This window comes from Thrips palmi, unplaced genomic scaffold (genome assembly GCF_012932325.1).
Source record: "Thrips palmi isolate BJ-2018 unplaced genomic scaffold, TpBJ-2018v1 HiC_scaffold_4, whole genome shotgun sequence".
In the NCBI taxonomy this organism is placed as follows: Eukaryota; Metazoa; Arthropoda; class Insecta; order Thysanoptera; family Thripidae; genus Thrips; species Thrips palmi.
Window position 1 is genome coordinate 3267861 of NW_023144631.1, and position 19438 is coordinate 3287298.

A 19438-nucleotide genomic window follows, 5' to 3' on the forward strand; every position below is an offset into this window, starting at 1 on the left:
TGAGTCTACAGGGCGCGGCAGGGCGCAGCGAAGGCAGTTTGGCGCATTCACGAAATGAAAAGGCCGCTGCATTTTTGCCTTTCCCCGCTTGATCCACAAAGACTACTTTATTTTTCAGCGCGCCATCCCCCCTCCCCTTCCCCCTTTCCCCCGGCCCGCCCCCGCGCTCCATCCCCGGCGAGGTCGATTATCCACTTTGCGAGAGAGCTGTGCCCGGCTGCAGGCTGATTCCGAACAGTGCTTTCGTCGCGCTGTCTCTGTCCCGCGCTCGCGGCGCGTGGCGCGTCCGGTGGCGGTGCGAGCGAGACGCGCGGCGCTGTTCGGACCGAGCGCGCCGTGCCGCCGTGCCGCCGTGCCGCCGTGCCGCCCTGCCCGGCTGGGACTGGCTGGGCGCTGCGCCGCGCCGCCACGGCCGGGGTATTAGTCGAGGGGTCACGAGGTCCTCCCTTTGTAAATGACGGCGTGTTGGGTTGGGACGCGGCTGGGGGCGGGGCGGGGCGGGGCGGGGCGGGGCGGCGCGGCGGCGCTGGCCGTGCTGGCCGCTCCGACCGCCTTCCGCGATTCCCGTCACGTCTCTCTTTGTGGACGCGCTGGACTACTGGCAGAGAGGCCCAGAGGCAGGACTGCCAGAGAGAGAGAGAGAGATAGGTATTAGAATCAACAAAGCCAAGCCGAAAGCTAAACAAGGGGAGAGAGAGGGAGAGAGAGAGAGAGAGAGAGAGAGAGAGAGAGAGAGAGGGGGGGGAGAGAAAGCGAGAGATGCAGCTAAGAAGGCAGGTGCGTTAGGGGTGCGTCGATGGGCGGATGCTGGCAAGGCCTGCAAGGCCTGCAGGGCACGGGCAGCCTAGGCGGGCCGGGCCCAGCCGCCTCACACCTCCGCGGCGCAACGTGGCAGGGCACGGCACGGCAGGGCCAAGGCAGGGCCCGGCACGGCAGGGCCAAGGCAGGGCACGGCACGGCAGGGCACGGCACGGCAGGGCACGGCAGGGCGAGTCGAGCTGGCCGTGGGTCGATAGAGGAGAGGCGGTGTGGACCGAGAAGGAAAAGAGAGATCAAGAGGGCGGAGGACGGCGCGGCGTCATGCAAAAAGTTGAGGCACCAAAAATAAGGGAGAGTAAACTTTCGGACGGCGCGGCGTCCAGGCCGAGTATTTCGCCCGTACTGACGCGAAATCGGTCTCCCTTTCTGTGGGAAATTTATAGTGCGCGAGCGGCGCCGGCTCACGCGCTCGGAAAAGCGATGATAATTACACGGGAAAAGCGGGAAGCGGGGCCGCGGGCCAGAATAACCCGATTTCCAATTCGCGGCCGGGGGGAAGGGGGGCGTCGGATCGCATGCTTCGGGTTTGGGGCGTCAGCGCGGTGGGGCTAAGCCCGCGCGCCGCGGCCCGCAGACCGACGCCGCCCCGCGTTCCGTCGCCGCTCCGTCTCCCTCCCACCACAACGCGCCGCTCCGGCCGCTTTGGCCGCGAGTGCGAGAGAGACAGAGCGTCACGAAAGCGCTGTTCGGCATCGGTCCGCCCAATCGAATTAAAAGCGTGCTAGTTGAGGCGGGGCGGAGTGGGGCGGGGTTAATGCGTACCGATTTGGCAGCCGTCGGGGCGGGCATGTTTTCCTGAAAGCAAGAGAGCAGGCAGGTGTATGTTTCCGTTAAAGAGACGGGCAGTGTGTACCATCATGCCCGGTGTCCAAACAACACACTAGCTACGTCGTCCAACCACTTCGATCAACAAGCCACAAGGTTTATTGCTATACTCTGCCTGCGTCTATCTCTAAGTCAGTACACTGCGTGCGGTGCAACCGTTACCAGTGGTGCCAACATGCGGAATGCGCAGTGGGGCAGTGGAGCGGGGAAGAGGAGTTTAGCGCCAAAATGCCCGCGAACATTATTTCCAAACTATGGCGCCTCGGACGAAGAGACCTCGGGCGGAGCCGTTCGGAACGACGTGGGCGGGGACAGGCTTAAGAACTAACTGAAACGATACTAATATAACTTGTAGCGATAAGGGGTTTCGCTCCAACAGCTGCGACGCTGCGACGCCCACAACGCCGTCCTGGGCAATCCCGGCCCGGGTCAGCGGACTCGCCACACCACCCCAAGGACGACGACCCGAAAGCCTGCAGGATTCCGAGAGTCGTTTTCGTCGCCCCGTCTCTCTCGCAGCTATAGGGGACGCCCCATGAGTGCGAGAGAGACGGGACGACGCAAACGACTCTCGGAAGCAGTCAGCAGCATGCCCGCCGCCACGCCGGCCGAGTGGTGATACCAACACGTTCTCCAGGCTTCGGCTACACCACGGCAATTTCGTGTTTTTAGGCTCTCTTTTTTTAGAGGGACTCGGGCTGAAAGTAAAATCTAGAAGGAAAACCCTCAAGACTCCGAACCAAACGTTGCCAAGAGCCCCTGCCACCGTGCCGCCAAGGCCACGACGCTAATGGTGTAGGGCGCGCCCGCGTGTAAGTGTGTGTGTGGGTGTCTGTGTGTGTTTTTGTGTGCGAGTGTGTGTGCGTGGCCATCTTAACGTGTTCACGCGACAACCCGAGGCGCAGGCAGACTAAGCCCGGGGCAGAGCCGTGGCGGATCCGGGCCGCGCCGACGGTCTGGTTGGCTTTGGCCGCGTGATATACGGCCCGACCGTGCGGGGCTGGCGGGGCTGGCGGGGCTGGCGGGGCTGGCGGGGCTGGCGGGGCTGGCGGGGCTGGCGGAACCAGACCTCTTTCCTGGCGCCGCCAAACGATACGGACATGATTGGGCAATCTGGCTCATTCAACGGTGATGGCGTGGGGGGCAAGTGGAGCTCGGGGACTCGGGTGGGTCGGCGACTCGGTCGGCGACCACAGTGTGGGCCCACACCCTAATGGAGCGACAATTTGCCGCCTTAAAGTTGGCGCCACCACACTGCCACACACACCGCGCCGCTGCACAGTGGGCCAGAAGACCGGTAGAGGTCTAAACTCTCGACGCGTTTTGAGCTCCACAGTCGCTAAACGGGACTCGAACCGAACGTGTGACCCCATTAATGGATTCCTCGTTCGGAGAGCAATCCATTGGTGGGGTCTCACGTTCGGTTCCAGCCCCATTTAGCGACACTGGAGCTCAAACAAAACGCGTCCGGGACTTTGACCGCCTCCACCGGTGTTCTGGCCAACTGTGCGCCCAACAAACTCCCGAAAATGGCCCCGAAGTCCTCCCTCCCGCCGTTGGGGCCTTTTTCTTCGGGCCGGTCCCGAGGCTCACTCTGTCTCTCTCACACTCGTGGAGCGTCTCGCACGGGCGCGAGAGAGACAGAGCGTCCAGACACGTGGTCGTTGCATGATCGATGCAGCGTACGGTTCGAAAATAGACACACACGAGCCGCGTTGCCGCGTTACATCTGCACATGCATCATGTTCAGCCCCCCCCCCTCTTTTGAGCCGTCGCCATGACAACGTGGCGTGCATTCGTTATTCCGCGCACGTCGTGTCCACACACTGGAAAGGCTGGAACGGCTGGAACGGGGCGCGGCGGCGCGGCTCTCCGGACGCTCCCTCTTTCGCGCCCCTCGCCTCCCCTCCCCCCTCGCCTCCCCCCCCCCTCGCCCTCTTGCTCAATACTGTATTGTGCAGCCGTGTTACGACGCGTCCAGATTCCTCGCATCACAGAGCCTGCCAAACTGAACACAGCAAGGATAAACCAAAGGAAAAAAATAACAACGTAGAGGGAGAAGCGTGTCAACTGCAGAGATTGTGCTCGACAACCAAAACGAGTGTCTGATGGATTATCACTTTGCGTCGCTAAAAGTTTTAAAATGAAACAAAAAGAATAATTCTGGTACGCATTTGACTTTGGCCGTCAAATGCTGATCCACTGCCGAATTTCTGTAAAGTTTCTTCCCTTCCCTGTTTTTATTTAAACGGAATTGGAAAAGAATTTTCCTCTACTCTTTTGACCACATTCCCGCCCCGCCACAACCATTCACTAACTCACTAAATCGGAGCGTCGATGTTTTTTTTTTTTTGGTGTAACACTGTGCGTTACACACGTAAAAGGACCGGAACGCGGCGCGCCGACCAATCAAGGACTGCGGGGGAGAAAAGAGGGGGGGGGAAGGGGGAGGTTAGCCAGGTAGGAAGTGGGGTGGGGGAGGCAGACGCTTAGCGGACACATGGCCAGATCTCCCCAAGGGCGGCGCTAGGCGGCCCAATGGGAAGGGAAGGTTCAAGGACAGTTGATTATCGATTGTTGGTTGCGTCCGGAAGCGCCTGGCGGGCCAGCGGGCCAGCGGGCCAGCGGGCCAGCGGCACCGGCGGCGCCAACATCACTGCACGGGGCGAGCCGCGGTGGGCCGGCCGGCCAGCGCACTCTCAGAGCCTTGCGATCCACCTCAGGCCCCGCAACGAAACTAGTTGGCCACCACACAGCACTTTCGAGCTTGCACAACCTAACAAACGAAGTCATTCTTCGTATAACAAACTACATCGTCTGTGTACACCCTAGCAAAATACTCGTTTACTCTTGGCAGTGCCACCGACGAAGCGGCCTCGCTGGCGTAGCTTGCGTTAGCCTTATCGCGGTGCCGTTCGCACTCAATTTCCCTTACCTTGCTTCGCCCCGCCCCGCCCCGCCCCGCCGGCTTAAGCGCCAAAGTTCGGGGTGAGGCGAGGGAGACGGGCGGCGCGAACGAAAAGAGGCAAACGGTTCGCAACTCCCGCGCCCCCCTCTCGGCCTCCCTCGCTCAACTTAAAGTGAGTTCCCCGGCCAGCAGGCCGAAGCAGGCCGATTCAGAGAGTCGTTCTGCTCGCTCCGTCTCTCTCGCACCCGTCCGGAGCGCCCCATGAGTGCGACAGAGACGGAGCGACGAAAACGACTCTCGGAATCAGTCTTGAGCTCGGCGACGCGGCGGAGCGGGGCGGGGCCGGCACCATCATCAAGCCCGGCACCCCGCCCGCCCCGCAGCCCCGCCCCTCCCCCTCCGCTACTTGTTGCTGGGTCGTAAAGACATGAGAAAACGCGTGACGTCGCGTTAGGTCAGCGCTTCTCAACCTTTTCCGGCTCGCCGCCCGAAGAAAACGGCGGACAACATTTAGCGCCTTTCCGCCTAGGTGATTATCCTCCTCCCTCACACACTCATAAAAACAAAATTTTAATTCAAAATGAAAATTGTAGGTTTTTTAAGTATTGGTCGTGCCGGGGTGATAGTGGCGCTTTTCGGCGCCGGATCTCAGAGTAAGGAATAGGCGTACTGACGCTTTCGAATCGCGCACGACGAACCAAACCGTATTACGGTCGATACTCAGCACTGGGTCTCACCGTCTCAGCCAGAGGGTGAAAGAACCCGCTCAATCGCCGGCACACAGCCTGTGGTCTTTGAATCTCTGGGCTCGGGTCCGAGTCGCGGTGGCTGCATTTTTTTTTCCAGCAGCGGAGAAGAGTGAGAGAGGGAGAGAAAGAAAGAAAGAAAGAGGCAAAAGACCGACAATCATGAAGTGTGCGGCGATGGCGGCGGGACGGCCTCTCGCACGCAGCAAAGCCCTTGCAGTCCGTCTCAACGACGCCCCGCCCCGCCCCGCCCCGCCCCGCCCCGCCCCGCCCCGCCCCGCCCCGCCCCGCCCCACCGCGCTCCAAGCGCAGCCGGCCTTGCCCCTCCCAACCCTTTACCCCGCTGCACATCAACAGCCGTCCACGTTCTACGTAACAGCCCGCATCACAAGTCCCACCAAAAGTGTTTCCCCCGCCCAAGCCGAACCTGGAGGCGCGTTTTACGGTCATTCCCTGGCGCCGCCTGGCGCCCCGGGCCAGCGCACGTGCCTCGCCCCGTGCCGTGCCCCGTGCCCTACACTCTCTTCCAGTGTGCTCGCTCGTCGTTTTTGCCGAGCACGACTATTAATGCCCTGGCGCCGCGCGCCGCCAGCAGACTGAGTCCGAGAGTCGCTTTCGTCGCTCTGTCTCTCTCGCACCTATACCGGACGACCCATGAGTGCGAGAGAGACAGAGCGACGAAAGCGACTCTCGGAATCAGTCTGCAGCATGACCCTGCCGCCGCTGTGCTCGGCGCGTGGCTGTGCCCCCTCCCCTCTGCTCCGCGGGGCCCCCGCACCCCCCGCCCGGCGCGGCAGACTCGACTTGAAACTGACACTGACACGGGAACTCCATCCGAATCGTCCTTCATCAGTTTGCCGCGCAACGGCCCAACACTGGAAACACGGCGGCTCACTGACACATACAGCGGCAGAGCGGAGCGGCGCGGCGCGGCGTGCACACAGTTTGTCCAACTGGCTTTCTCATGCACGCGCGCACACACGTCCGTCTGCGCCGCGCCCCGGAATTGGCCGGGTGCTCAATGTTTGAGGCGGTCTATCTAAGGAGAGAGGGGCAGAGCGGCGGGGCGGCGGGGCGGCAGGCCGGGCGGGTAGTGCACTTGGTGGGGGCGGGAGGGAAGGGGGTGGTCGCGGCGGCGCGGTGCGCGCGCTACCGCCAGGCAGATGGGAATGAGGTGGACAAGGCGTTCAAAAATTAAAGACCAATCACACGAGACACGACCCGGATGGCCTGCTCCACGCCACCGGACGGCCACGCTGGCGCTCCGAGGTCCTCGCCGTCGCCGTCGGCTCCGGAGGGCGCCTGCGGAGCGCGCGGTAGGCCACCCGTGCACACCCTTGTTGGGCGGGCGGCCTATCCGAGTCCACGCAGGCGCTCCGAGTCCTCCCCGCCAGCTCCGGGTGCTGCAGCAAGGCGCCTGCGGAGCGCGCGGTAGGCCACCCGTGCACACCCTTGTTGGGCGGGCGGCCTATCCGAGTCCACGCAGGCGCTCCGAGTCCTCCCCGCCAGCTCCGGGTGCTGCAGCAAGGCGCCTGCGGAGCGCGCGGTAGGCCACCCGTGCACACCCTTGTTGGGCGGGCGGCCTATCCGAGTCCACGCAGGCGCTCCGAGTCCTCCCCGCCAGCTCCGGGTGCTGCAGCAAGGCGCCTGCGGAGCGCGCGGTAGGCCACCCGTGCACACCCTTGTTGGGCGGGCGGCCTATCCGAGTCCACGCAGGCGCTCCGAGTCCTCCCCGCCAGCTCCGGGTGCTGCAGCAAGGCGCCTGCGGAGCGCGGGGTAGGCCACCCGCTCCACCAGGGTGCGCACGGGCGGTCTACCCTGGACCACGCAGGCGCTCGCCGTCGTCGCCAGGCTACTGATATTGAATCTCTCGCTCGGCCACTGGGGGCCTGGGGGCATGGGGATCGTCACGGCAGCGGCCAGCGTCTCCCTGAGCCGCCGTCTAGAGGCTGCACGGTGCGGCGCGCGGGAGCGGGCGCGCCTGCACGCCGTCAAGCAGTCCTCGACGTGCGAAGGGGAAAAGAAGCGGAACCGGCGTCGGGCCGCCGAAATGAGAGGGTCGATATCCATTTATACCCCGCCCCTCCCCTCCCCTCCGCGCCCCGCCCCGCCCCGCCCGGCGGTGGATCATTGTTTGGCGGGAGGCTCCCGACCACCGCCACGTCACGCCCTCCGCGAAGACCTGCTCCTTCCTCTTCCCGGCCCTTCCCGGCGCTCACGTCTCGGTTATTGTTTCCCGGGCCGAATCCCTGCAGGGCCATGGCCCGACCCAACCCCTCGCAGCACGGCTTACGCCCCACCCCACCGCCCCCGCCGCACCAACTTAACAACTTCATTTACACATACTTTGCAACAAAGTTGGGGTTGGAGGCGCGGCGCGCGGCCCAACAAACCCAACAGCCGCACCGATGGCTATTTACTCGCGCTTTGCTTATGCAAATGCTAATTCGCCGCTCGCCGTGTGTGTCTGCAAACCTGTGCGTGTGTCGGCACACTGTCAGAGGGTCGTAACGGCGTCGCCGGTTCAGCCTGTTCCACGTCCTTCCGCCAGCCAGTCTCCACGTTCCCCCAAACAGCGGCGTGCCCGCGGCTTGGCGGCCAGGACGACGGCGAGCTGCTTAGAAACGCCGCCCTACAGTGGGCCGCCAGGACGCGTTTTGGGCTCCAGAGTCGCTTGACAGGACTCGCGAACCGAACCAATGGATTCCTCGTTCGGAGAGCAATTGATTGGTGGGGTCCCACGTTATCGGTTCGAGTCCCATTTAGCGACTCTGCAGCTCAAAATGCGTCTATTTTGACCGCATCCGCCGGTCTTCTGGCTCAGCGTGCCTCGGCTCCGCTCGGCCCGCACGAAAATAATAAAAGCGTGGGGCCATAAAAGAAAGGCAAAGGTAATGTGGGCGCGTTTTGCGGAGTCACGTTGCAGCGCGTAACGGCGACACCCGGCCTCCGCCTCCCCCCCCCCTCCCCCTCTAACCCCCCCCCCCTTCCCCTCCCCCGCCGCGGCCGAGACTACGCACAGTGCCTGCGCAACGCACCCCGCGTCACCCACGCGGCCGACGTCACTCCGCGAGCAATCCGCCAGTCCGCCCACAGATGGCCCACGCGGTCACGCGTGGCCGAGTCGGCTGCGGCACCCAGTTCCACGGCAAAAAGTCGGGGTTCAAATCCGCGACAGACCTATTCATTTTACCGCGACAACCGAAAAAAGCTGAAAAGTAGTTTCTGGCTGTGCTGTGGGTGCAGTGACTACTGTGGCTCTACTCCGTCTCCGTCGTCACCAGCACTGGTAGTGATCTTCTTCTTCTTGCATTGGCCGTAAATTAAACATTCGGCGCCGGATGCGGCGGATGCCACCGGGCTAGTTGCCCCGCCCTGCCCCGCCCTGCCCCGCCCTGCCCCGGGCACACCGTAAGGGCACAGGTCGCACAACAGCGAGAAGGGTGCCTGCAGGCACGGCTTGGCAGCGAGGGAAGGCCCGCACAGCGGCCTAATTCGATTTACGCACGCCTGCCTGGAGTGGACGGAGGGAACAGCCCCCGCCCCGCGCGCCCCCCGCGCGCCTTCACACCCCCACCCCCCGCTCGCCGCGCCCTCACACCCTCGCCCCCCGAGGCTCGAGGCTCGAGGCGCCTTAACCCTTGACATTTAGCGGCCGCGACACAGGGAAGGACGCCCTGCCACGCCACGCCTGCCACGCCTGCCACGGTGGTGCTGTCCCTCTGCTCCTGAGCATCCCGGCGTCCTACTTTTCCAGCGCGTCGGCTACAAAATTAATTTTGCTGCCACGTTTCGAATTCTAACCTTTGCAAACGAACGGTGCGGCCCGCGCCACGCCGGCTACAGCACCGGTAAACGGGCGGGCGGGCGTAGTCACTACACTGTACTACACTGTGGTGGCACGCGGCGAGTGGCGCCGATTTATCAAGGACCTCAAGGACCTCGCGGGCGAGCCGCGACAGTCTGATTATTTGCAGAAGCGCGAGGATTATTGGTCGTCCTTGCCTTCAGTGTACGATAGTGGAGGGAAAAGGGAGGTCAAAATGTCGGGCGCGAGATTTGAACCCACGAACACGGTGTCGAAGAGTGACGAAGGACTCACCGTGGTGCCGCAGCCGCACGCGCTGGGGGACCCAGATGTTGAGGTAGAGGCAGTCCTCGGACACGTTGGTGTTGGGGTTCCACATCTCCTCGCCCTCGAAGCCCGGGAAGTACTCGTAGCGCTCCTGGAAGCAGCTGTTGGGCAGGGTGTTGGCGGGCAGCACACCCTGCCAGGGCTCCATGGGCACGGGCCTCTTGAAGCGGAGCGGGCCGACGGGGGGCTTGGCGAACGGGATGCCGTAGAATACGTGCACGTCCCTGTTCAGTACGTTCTTGGAGAAGCCCCGCACCGACCCGGACTGCGTCTCCACGACCAGGGGGTCGGCGTGCGCCCCGTTGCCGTTGGGGCCGCCGCCACCGGAGCCGCCGCCGGCGCCGCCACCGAGGCCGCCATTGCGGTGGTGGTTGGGCGACAGGGGCTTGGCGTGGACCAGCACGCCAGGCACGAGCAGCAAGCCACAGGCTGCCGCCAGCAGGACTGGCGCCATCATGTCTACAGCCGCGCCGCCTGCAACAAGAAGCAAAGAAACGTGGTTCAAGTCCCGGTGAGCCTGCGATGCGTCCTTTCTTCGGCGTGTCTTCCAGCTCGGCGATCAGTGGCTTAGACGCTCAGCCGGCGGGGAGGTCACGGGCCGAGGTGATCTGGGCGGGCCCTCTCGCGGAAGCCGAAGCCGGCTTGATCCTCTCCATCAACAGGAAAACTCTTAGCGCGCAGCCCCTTTTTGTACCCCGAGCACCCCGCGGCCCCTCGCGGCCCCTCGCCTACTTGTCTCCGCCCCGAACCCGGAATAAGGTTCCCCCTTCCAGTGTCCCACCGGCCCCACCGATTACAGAGACGGATGGTGGCGCTGAGCCGGGCAAGGCCGGGCCGGGCCGGGCCGGGCCGAAATCGACCATGCCGCGCCGCGGCGTGGCTGCCCGGTGCGGATAGTTTACTGAGAGAGAAATCTGAGCCATCTGAACGCGCGCACCGCGCCGGCCCGGGACTGCGCGGGCTGCTCGGGGCCCCGGGGCAGCGCTGGGGCGCAGGCGGACATCAATTTGGCACGGCGCACTGCCGGGCCGGGGGAAGCAGGCCAGGCCGGCCAGGCCCCGCCCGGCCAGCAGACTCATTCTGAGAGTAGTTTTCGTCACTCTGTCTCTCCCGCACTCACGGGGCGTGCCGTAAAGGTGCGAGAGAGAAAACGAGCGGCGAAAACGACTCTCGGAATCAGTCTTCAGGGGCGGCTAGGGGTTGGGGGCGGTGGAGGGGGCCTATCGCCCCTCTATCGCCGTGCGCCGCCCCCGGCCGCCCCGCGCGTCCATCAACACAATGGGCACCACCTGCTGCAGCCTGCAGGCCGTTCCGGACCCTCGCGCCGTAACGCCCCGCAACGCCCCGCAACGCCCCGCAACGCCCCGCAACGCCCCGCAACGCCCCGCAACGCCCCGCAACGCCCCCGTTACGGCGTCGTGACGACCGCGCAACGGCCCCGTGACGGTCACGGAACGACGGCCGGCTCGCGCGCGGCCACGGCAGCGCCGGCCAGTTTCCTATTGATTCGAAATCGACTTGGGAACTTCGTACAGTGCCATCACCGCCCGGTCGGCCCGGTCCCCTGTGCGACTGGGACGAGTCCGCTTCCCGGCCAGCCTCTCGGTCGGAGGTCCTCGCTGGAGGGGTCGTCGTCTCCGGACTACCAATCCACCTGGCGCTCTCGCCCTGGCACAGCCAAAGTTTTCTCAGAGATTTTCGCGACAATCCATCGCACTTATCTCCGGGGTCGTTTTCGTCGCTCTGTCTCTCTCGCACCTAAATGGGACGCCCCATTAGTGCGAGAGAGACAGAGCGGAGAAAGCGGCTCTCGGAATCAGGCTGCAGGTACTCTGTTTGCGGGGGCGGCAACGCCGTTGTCCCTGGGCGGGCGACGGTTTGCCGCGGCGAGGGCGGCGAGGGCGGTGGAGGCGGGTACCCTACCGTGAAGGTCAACCACCCCATCAGCGAGTGCCGTATCACCGCCCCCGCACTAATCTCTGCCGCTCTGCTGCCGGTGCTACCAGTGCCCCCTCCCCCCCCCCTTCCGTTCGAAATGGCGTCATCGCCCCACGCAGAACAAACAGCGCGCCGCGGCACGGCATAAAGAGCAAAGAGGCGCCCGAAATAGTGTAGGCCAACCGCCGTCAGGCGGGCTGATTTCGAGAGCCGTTTTCGTCGCTCCGTCTCTGTCGCACTCATGGGGCGTTACGTACAGGTGCGAGAGAGACAGAACGATGTAAAGGACTCTCGGAACTTTCAGTCTGCAGGCAGCGGGCGGTGCGAAGCGAGGTGGTGCGCGGGAGGATGCAGTGAACCGAACTCGGTGCGCGCGGCGTCGAGAACAATCATCATCGGCCTCATCCCGAACCGTGGCCCGTCTCCCTCACTCCCTCGCGGCAGCGGCAGCAGGAGAGCGAGACAGGCAGACAGAGCGACGACACACTGCACGGAATCGCCCTGCCGCGGCCCTGCTCCCAATCACAAAAGTTACACTCGATCGCCGCCTTGTTTGTTTGTCCGTTTGATTAATGTTTGCTGTCATGGCCGGCCGGGGTGGCAGGCCGGGGTGGCAGGCCGGGGTGGCCGGTGGCCCGCGTTGCCGGGGTCGGGGCCGTGGCCGAGGCGCACCTGGCAGGAAACGGGATATGGCTTAAAAGCATAGCAGTCCGACCGAGTTGGACCCAGCCCGACGGGGCGGCCGGCCGCGGCTCTCAGCGGGGGGCGGCCACGATTAGTCACGTCCAAGAAGACGGCCTGCGGGGGGCTGGGCGAGGCTCGGGGCGAGGCTAGGCGCGTGCAGACGGCTTAGGGACCAGGGCGAACGGACAGAGACAGACGGACGGACAGACAGACAGGCCTCCTTGCAAACAAGGCGAAGCAGTGTGCAAGCAGAGAAAGGGGTCATAGCTAGTTGTGCCGCTCTCGAGACTTAAAAGTAGAACCACTCGACGAGACACGACACTGCAAGCAGTGCCACCCAGTGCAGCCCACCAGCCCACTGGCCGTGATGCTCGGCCGCGCAGCCTGCAGCGGCCTGCAGCCTCATTCCGAGGGCCGCTTTCGTCGCTCTGTCTCTCTCGCACCTACAGGGGACGCCGCCCGAGAGTGCGAGAGAGACAGAGCGACGAAGGCGACTCTCGGAACCAGTCTGCTGCAGCAGAAGCGGGGCGCGGCACGGTGGGGTCTCAAGGCAGCGCTGTGGTGAGGCCTGCCCTGCCCCGCCACGCCATGCCGCGCCGCGTCGAGTTGTGCTATGCACTCAGCGCACACAATGAGCCCCAGCCAGCAAGTACAGTGGGGCGCCGTGGCGGTGGAGGCTGGGACAGGGAGCATGTCGCCATTCTTCGCCATACAGTGCCCCGGCGAAATCCGCAGCCGAGCGATTCACAAGGGTCGCCTCGTCTCTCTGTCCTCGTCGCACTCATGGCGCTGATCTCCATTGGGGTGCGAGGAGACAGAGTGACAAACCTCTTTTCCAAATCACTCGCGCCGCTGCACTGCGAGGACCGTGGCACATTCACGACACGACCAGGGCGTGGCGGTGCGGCGCCGCTGGCGCGGGTGGCGACGGTGGGGTGCGGGTAAAGGCCTGGAAAATAATGCGCAGCGATGGAGATCTCGCGTGCGTGTAAACGAGCGTGTATACAGCAAGCGTAAACACACATACACACGCGCGCGCGCGCGCACACACACACACTCGCGTGCGGCGGCGTCGTACGGCACCTTACGTGTCAAATAAGGCGTGGTACCGCTAATTGAAACACGGCGTCGGCACGTCGGCATGCGATTGGATCGCCGCCACGGTGCCGCCCTCGACCGCCACCTCGACCGCCTCCGCCGCCACCGCGACCTTCTCGGAGAGCTCGGCGGGGATTTATTCCGTGTGCCGTGTCCGCCGTCCGCCCCCGCCACCGCGGCCCCCTCCTTTGTTTCTGTGGGGGTGGGGGCGGGGGGCATGTGCCTTAGCAACAGGTTCACGACGGGATCTAAGATCGGGCCGGGGAGTCATGCTGAGGCGGCCCCGGGGGCGGCCCCCTCGCCCCGGGGTGCCTGACGGCCCGACGGCCTGCCGGGGCCGTACCTGCGCCGGGGCAACCACTCCGGCGACAGTTGTGACGCTAATCGTGTACGTTCTGATAAAGACGGCGAAATACGGTTCCGCCGCCCCGGCCGCCCCGCCCCCGGCCGCCCCGCCCCCGAAGGCCCGAACCCGATAAGGGGAAGGCGGCCCGGCCGGGCCCGGCTGGCCGTTTGGCGGTGTGGTGGCGCGGGCAACCACTGTTTCCAGACGGCTCGTGCTGCGCCACGCGGGGTAGGTACACTGCGGAAACTGTTCAAAGATTGAAAGAAGGGGTCGGAGACTCGATCGTGCGGCCGCGGCCCGGCGGTCCGGCCCGGCAATCGAGAGGGTTGCACTACGGCGGCGCGCCACGGCATGGGCAGCAGCCGAGCCGACGAAAACGACTCTCTGCCTCATGGAGCCCCCGGTATAGGTGCGAGGGAGACAGAGCGACGAAAACGACTCTCGGAATCAGTCTACAGGTATCGGGTAAAGGCAGAAGATGCACCCACTGGGGAGCTCGGTTCAGCCTGCAGCGTAGAAAGCGTGGCGGGCACGGAGTTTCTTCGTGGGTCGAATCGACTGCTTCCGTTCCGGGCCACGTCGCCGCGCCAGTGCGCCGGCCGGTTGTTTCCCGATTTAACGAAGCGTTGCTGACCTCTCCGTGAGAGAAAGGCCGCCCCCTCGCCGGCACCCCTTTCCCCGCCCCCTCGACTCGTCGGCCGCCCGTCCCGGCCCGGCCCAAACAAGCGACTGGCGCCCCCGCGTCGCGCCGCACGTGCCACAGTGACGAGCTGCTTCACGTGGCCGTGGAACCCGTGGAAGGCCAGCGCAGGGCAGGGCAGGGCAGGGCAGGGCAGGGCACAGCACAGCACGGCAAGGCAGGGCAGGGCAGGGCAGGGCAGGGCAGGGCAGGGCAGGGCAGGGCAGGGCAGGGCAGGGCAGGGCAGGGCAGGGGCACGGCGGGCCAGGGCAGGGCAGGGCAGGGCAGGGCAGGGCAGGGCAGGGCAGGGCGGGGCACGGCGGGCCAGGGCAGGGCAGGGCAGGGCAGGGCAGGGCAGGGCAGGGCAGGGCAGGGTCGTGCCGCTGCCCTTTGTCCCTTTGGCTTGCCTACCGGCGTGGCTAGCCGCCGCCAGCCGCGGTGTGGCTAGGGCCGGCTAGGGCCGGCTAGGGCCGCAAAGGGTCGCCGGGCGTGGCGAAGGGCCGATGGGCCCCGCCGAGGGCTAAGGGCACGACTCGTCCCGCCCGTCCGGTTCACTCCGTGAATCGATACCGAATGCCGATGATAGCGGCACGCCGGTGTGGCGACGTGGCCCCAGCCGGCCGGCCACACACTCGGATGTCACCGAGTGGCCGCCGACGTACGTCGATACGACGGCGAAGACGACGGCGGCGGCGCGCGCCTCTCGGCGGCCGGCGGCCGGCTCTGCGGGCTGCACTCTGGGGCGTGGGGTCGGGGTCGGGGGTTGCGATAAGCATCATGACCGGATCGGCAAGAAGTCAGCCGAACACAAAGCAGCCTAGCCGCGCCGCCAGCCCGACAAGGCCGAGCAGCAAGCAGCGAAGCGGCGAAGCAGCGCGCCCTCCTCCACTCGCCTGTTGACTGCGATCCCTGACCCGAACCGCGCCGCCGTAACGAAAAAAAGCCGCCGCATTTATTATATTTTTTTCGCGAGCCAAGTACTTGAGAACAGAATTCACTGCTCGCCGTTTCAGAGCGGCCACCCCCGGCCCACCCCCGGGCCGCCCCCGGTCGGGGAGCAACCCCGGAAGCGGTGAAGTCGGGGGCATGCCGGAGGCGGCGCACCGGCCATGGCGGGGCGGGGCGGGGCACACCGGAAGGACGCGGTGGACTGGCCGAGTTCAAGTGCAGATGAAGGGGCCGAAGGGACCCGAATGGCGACCCGAATACCGACCCGAACCCCGAACCCCTTTTGTTCACGGCCGGGGATTTTCACCGAGTTGGCGGGGTGAAACGCGACGCGGGGGACTTGGAGTCTCGTCGCGTTAGCTGCGTTAGCCTCGCCGCGGGACCGCCAGGCTACGCCAGGCCAGGGGCAAGGGGAGGGGAGCCTAGTGTGTTTGTGTTGTAAATGTAGGCCGTCGCCTCGGGCCGGGCCAGGCTAGGCCAGGCCGCCGTGGACAACAAACCCGGCAAACTTTCTGGCCGCGCCAAAAGTTTCGTCATCAAACCGTGGCCGTTTTATTTTGCCCCCGTTCCGGCGAGTGGCATTCCGAGATAGTACTTTCCGATCGCCGAAACACCATCTAGAAAGGGGTAAAAGCTAGCGAGTGGGAGAGGAGAGAGAGCGGGCGAGAGGGAAGTGAAAGGGGGAGGGTGGCGGAGAGGGAGGGGGGCATTGGCAGCTAGTACAACCGCAGCGGCGCAGACCCGGCCTGGACTCTGGACGGCCTGAGGCCCAGGCAGCAATGGGCGCGCTCGGCTCCCCGCTGGTCCGCGATGCCCTTAATGGTAATGGTAATGGTCCGGGCCGAGCGACGAGCTTGCCTATCCTCCCGGCGCTCCTCAGTCCAAGTCCTGTCGTCCTGTCCCGCCAGCCCTTCCTTTCCCAGTGCCCCACCGAAATCCGTCCGGGCCGACGGCCCGGCCAGTTCGGAACAAGCCGCAAGGGACCGACTAGGAGTAGAAGCCCCCCCCCCACCTCGGGCCACGCGACATGACAGCTAGCGTGCATGGCTACAGTTGATTCAAGAGCCGCGTCCCGCCGCAATCGAACAGCGAATTAAAAATAAAGCAATTAGTCGATACGCGCGGGTACGCGGGTACGCGTTCCAGCATTTGCACGAACTATCGTCGGCCGGACTAAGAGCGCATCGCGGAGCGCATCCACTGCGAACGGGAAACGGCGTTCCGTTCGCCCATCGAGAAAAAACGGTCTACGCTTCTTCCAGTCTGCTGTTTGACTGTCGCGCCGCGGGGCGTTTGACTTGGCACGACACAAACACCGCGGCGCCGCGCCACGCAGTCCTCCTAGAGCGACTAAGCCCCTCCCCGTCACCGGCGGGCCAACGTAGGGCCAGAGACAGGCTGGATGCGACTGGGCGGCAGCGTGCGCACGGCCAGGCACGGCGGAGGCACGCGGCACCTCAGGAGGGGATGCCGCCAACAATCCCACCGCCAAGGACGCCGACAAGCCCGCCGCCAACAAGGGCGCAACCGATCAGCCCGTCGCCAAGGACGTCGACAGGCCCACCGCCGAGAAGGACGCCGCCAACAGTCCCACCGCCAAGGACACCGACAAGCCCGCCGCCAACAAGGACGCCGCCGACAAGCCCGCCTCTGACGACGCCGTCGTTATCCTTGTTGTGCTCCGGCTACTCACCCTGGCACGCTGCCGCCACATCCTGCGACAAACCGTACAGCTGGCGACGACGCGAGGGGCCCGGAGGGAGGCCCGGAGGGAGGCCCGGGGGGCGCGAGGGCGCGGGAAGGGCGTCGCGCAGGCTGGTCGCGGAGCGGAGCAAGCGCGGAGCGAGCGGAGCTGGGCGCGGTGCAGCGCTCGCCTCGCGGGGGCCGGGCCTGTCGGGCCGGGTCGGACCGGGTCGCGCCGGACGGCAACGGGGAACGGGGCTCCCTCTGGCAGGGGCCGGTGGCGGCTTGGGCTGGCTTGGCGGTGGGGCAGGGCCCTGTGGCGCTCTGTGTCCGCACGAGCCCCGGACCAGACACTCACTGGTCGACAGCCTGGCAGCCTGGCCCGACCGGAGCGGAGCGTAGCGCAGGGCCAGGCGGGCAGGCAGGCTGGCAGGCTGGCAGGCAGGCTGGCAGCCAGCGCGGCACCAACCCCCTGCCCTGCCGCCAGCCCCCACGACGACCCCCCCAGCGACGCCTCCTCCCCCCCTTGGAGCCGGCTGAGCCGCAGCATGTCTATGTCGCCCCCACCTACCCCCACCCCTTGACAACATCCGAGGGGGAGAGAAAGGGAAAGGTGAGGGAGCGTATCGACTTGGCATCCGGTGGGAGAGGGAGGAAAACAGGGCCAGGGCAATGAGGATGGGGAGGGGTGGCGGAGTACCTCTGGATGGGGACAGCTGGCTGCCGTACCGCCGTACCGCCCTACCCGCCGCGGCGTGGCGTGGCTGGCGTGGCTGGCGTGGCTGGCGTGGCGCGTCGTGGCGAATGCTGCGGCCTGCCAGCCCAGCGCGCTTCTCGCTTCTCGCCTCCAAGCCGCGCGTGTCCGTTCCCGAGCTGCTGCGCGCTAGGCCCTGGCTCCTGACTCCCGGGTTGGGAAGGGGCCAGGCCACCCGCAAGCCCCGCGCTGCCCCGCGCTGCCCCGCGCCCCGCAAGCAAGGTCGACGGCTGCCAAGGTCGGGGAGCAAAAGCAGCACGCCACGCCGCCCGGGCCACGCCGCGCCACCGGCGGCGTAGGGACGGAGCGGGCGGGGGCTGGGGAGGGGGCTGGGGAGGGGGCTGGGGAGGGGGTGACAAAGTGCCATCGGGGTGCTAGAGGGAAGAGCGTGGCCGTGGTAAGGGAAGGTGTGGGGGAGTCGACGGCGTCGTTACGGATGGGGTACGGGGGTACGGGGGAACTGTCGCCAAGGGAGGGCCAGGCCGCCTGGCCGCCAGGCCGTATAATGGAGGGGTGCCGAGGCCTCCCTGCCTGCTGCCTGCGGGCGGCTTGCCTGGCTTGCCTGGCTCACCCCGAAGCCGTGGTTCCTGGTTGGGCCCGGTTGGGCCGAGCTGCGCCGCCGCCTCGGTGGCCACCAGACGCAGTACGACAAATAAAGGGAAATGTGCCCTTTGGAGGGTGAAAGAGTGACAAAACACGCAGCGACGACCTTGTAGCCTTGTACTTGTATCTTAGACTGCACGGAAAGTGGCGACAGGCGACGCAAACAAACATAGGGGGTTTGCTCTGCTACGAAAACACCGTTGACGAAAACTACGTACCGAATATTCGGCCTTTCCTCGTTGTAGGTGTTGATTCAGCCGAGGCGCCGGTGGCATATTCACCTCGTTATTCGTGTTTTCACTGCATTATGCATTATTTTTCACGGCTCCGCCGCGACTTGACTCGCTCGACTCGATCCACCCTCGCGCGGTAACGAACGCAGCCCGTGTGGCGGTCGAGGGACGGCTCTGTGTTTACCAACACCCCAGCAGCGCCGGGCTCAAATTGGCTGCAGGATTGTCTTCTGGCGATAAGCAAGTCCGAAATGAACCCGCAGCAGCAGCTGACAATGGAGGCTATGCTGCCCTCGAGCCATCCACTGCCGCGGCCAGGCCAGGCTGGGCCAGGGCTGCGGCCACCACCCCCTCTTTCAACAGCAGCCGCTCCAGTGGCCTGCCTCTCTTACGCGGATGAAGCTATTGTCCGGGTTCAAAGTGCATCAAAAGACCGGCCGCCCTTTCTTCGAGGGGCAGATAGACAAGGATAGACAAAGGCACAGACGGGTATTCATTGCCGCGGTGAGCATGGAGGCGTGGCGCGGCTCCGGGGGCATCGCCGACCGTGGGGAAAACATCGCGCATCGCGGAGCAGGAAGCTACGCATAGTAGTGCAGCGCGTGGCGCGAACTCTTGCAACAAAAAGTTTAATTACAATGCGTGTCAAAACTTAATTTTCCAGAAGAACAAAACAACTTGACAGAATCAATTATGTACGCAGAAGGAATAAATATGTGTAATTGACCAATCACGACCTTGAATGTTGACCAGATATGCAAGAAATAGACATAAATGGGCAGTGGCGGCAACGAAATTGATTTTCCCGCTTCACGGGAGCACCACACTTCGAAACCAAAAATTGGCAAATGCGCAGATCAAGTCCTTCATTATTTACGTCCATTAACCTCTGAAAAGTACTTTAAAAATGAACTCATGCATGTATTTACTCTTTGTGTCAGTAAAGAGTTATCTTTGACAAACTCCAACTTTACGTTTACCAGGTTGTCAGCTTTGGAAATACTCGATCCTCTCGAAAAAGTTTCGACCTATCGAAGGG

The 19438-nt window shown here is 64.7% G+C and overlaps 1 protein-coding gene across 1 annotated transcript in view; it reads right to left on the bottom strand.

Annotated features, from left to right (window-relative positions):
- The window catches only part of LOC117649513 (acetylcholinesterase), a gene marked incomplete at its 5' end in the record, with an annotated part of 31007 nt that extends 21243 nt beyond the window's left edge, over positions 1–9764 (bottom strand). The window contains 2 exons of the mRNA XM_034392383.1: positions 1582–1614; positions 9401–9764. Of these exons, the coding sequence (XP_034248274.1) occupies positions 1582–1614; positions 9401–9764 (397 nt within the window). The remainder of the gene's footprint in view (positions 1–1581; positions 1615–9400) is intronic.
- Positions 9765–19438: the final 9674 nt, after the last annotated feature.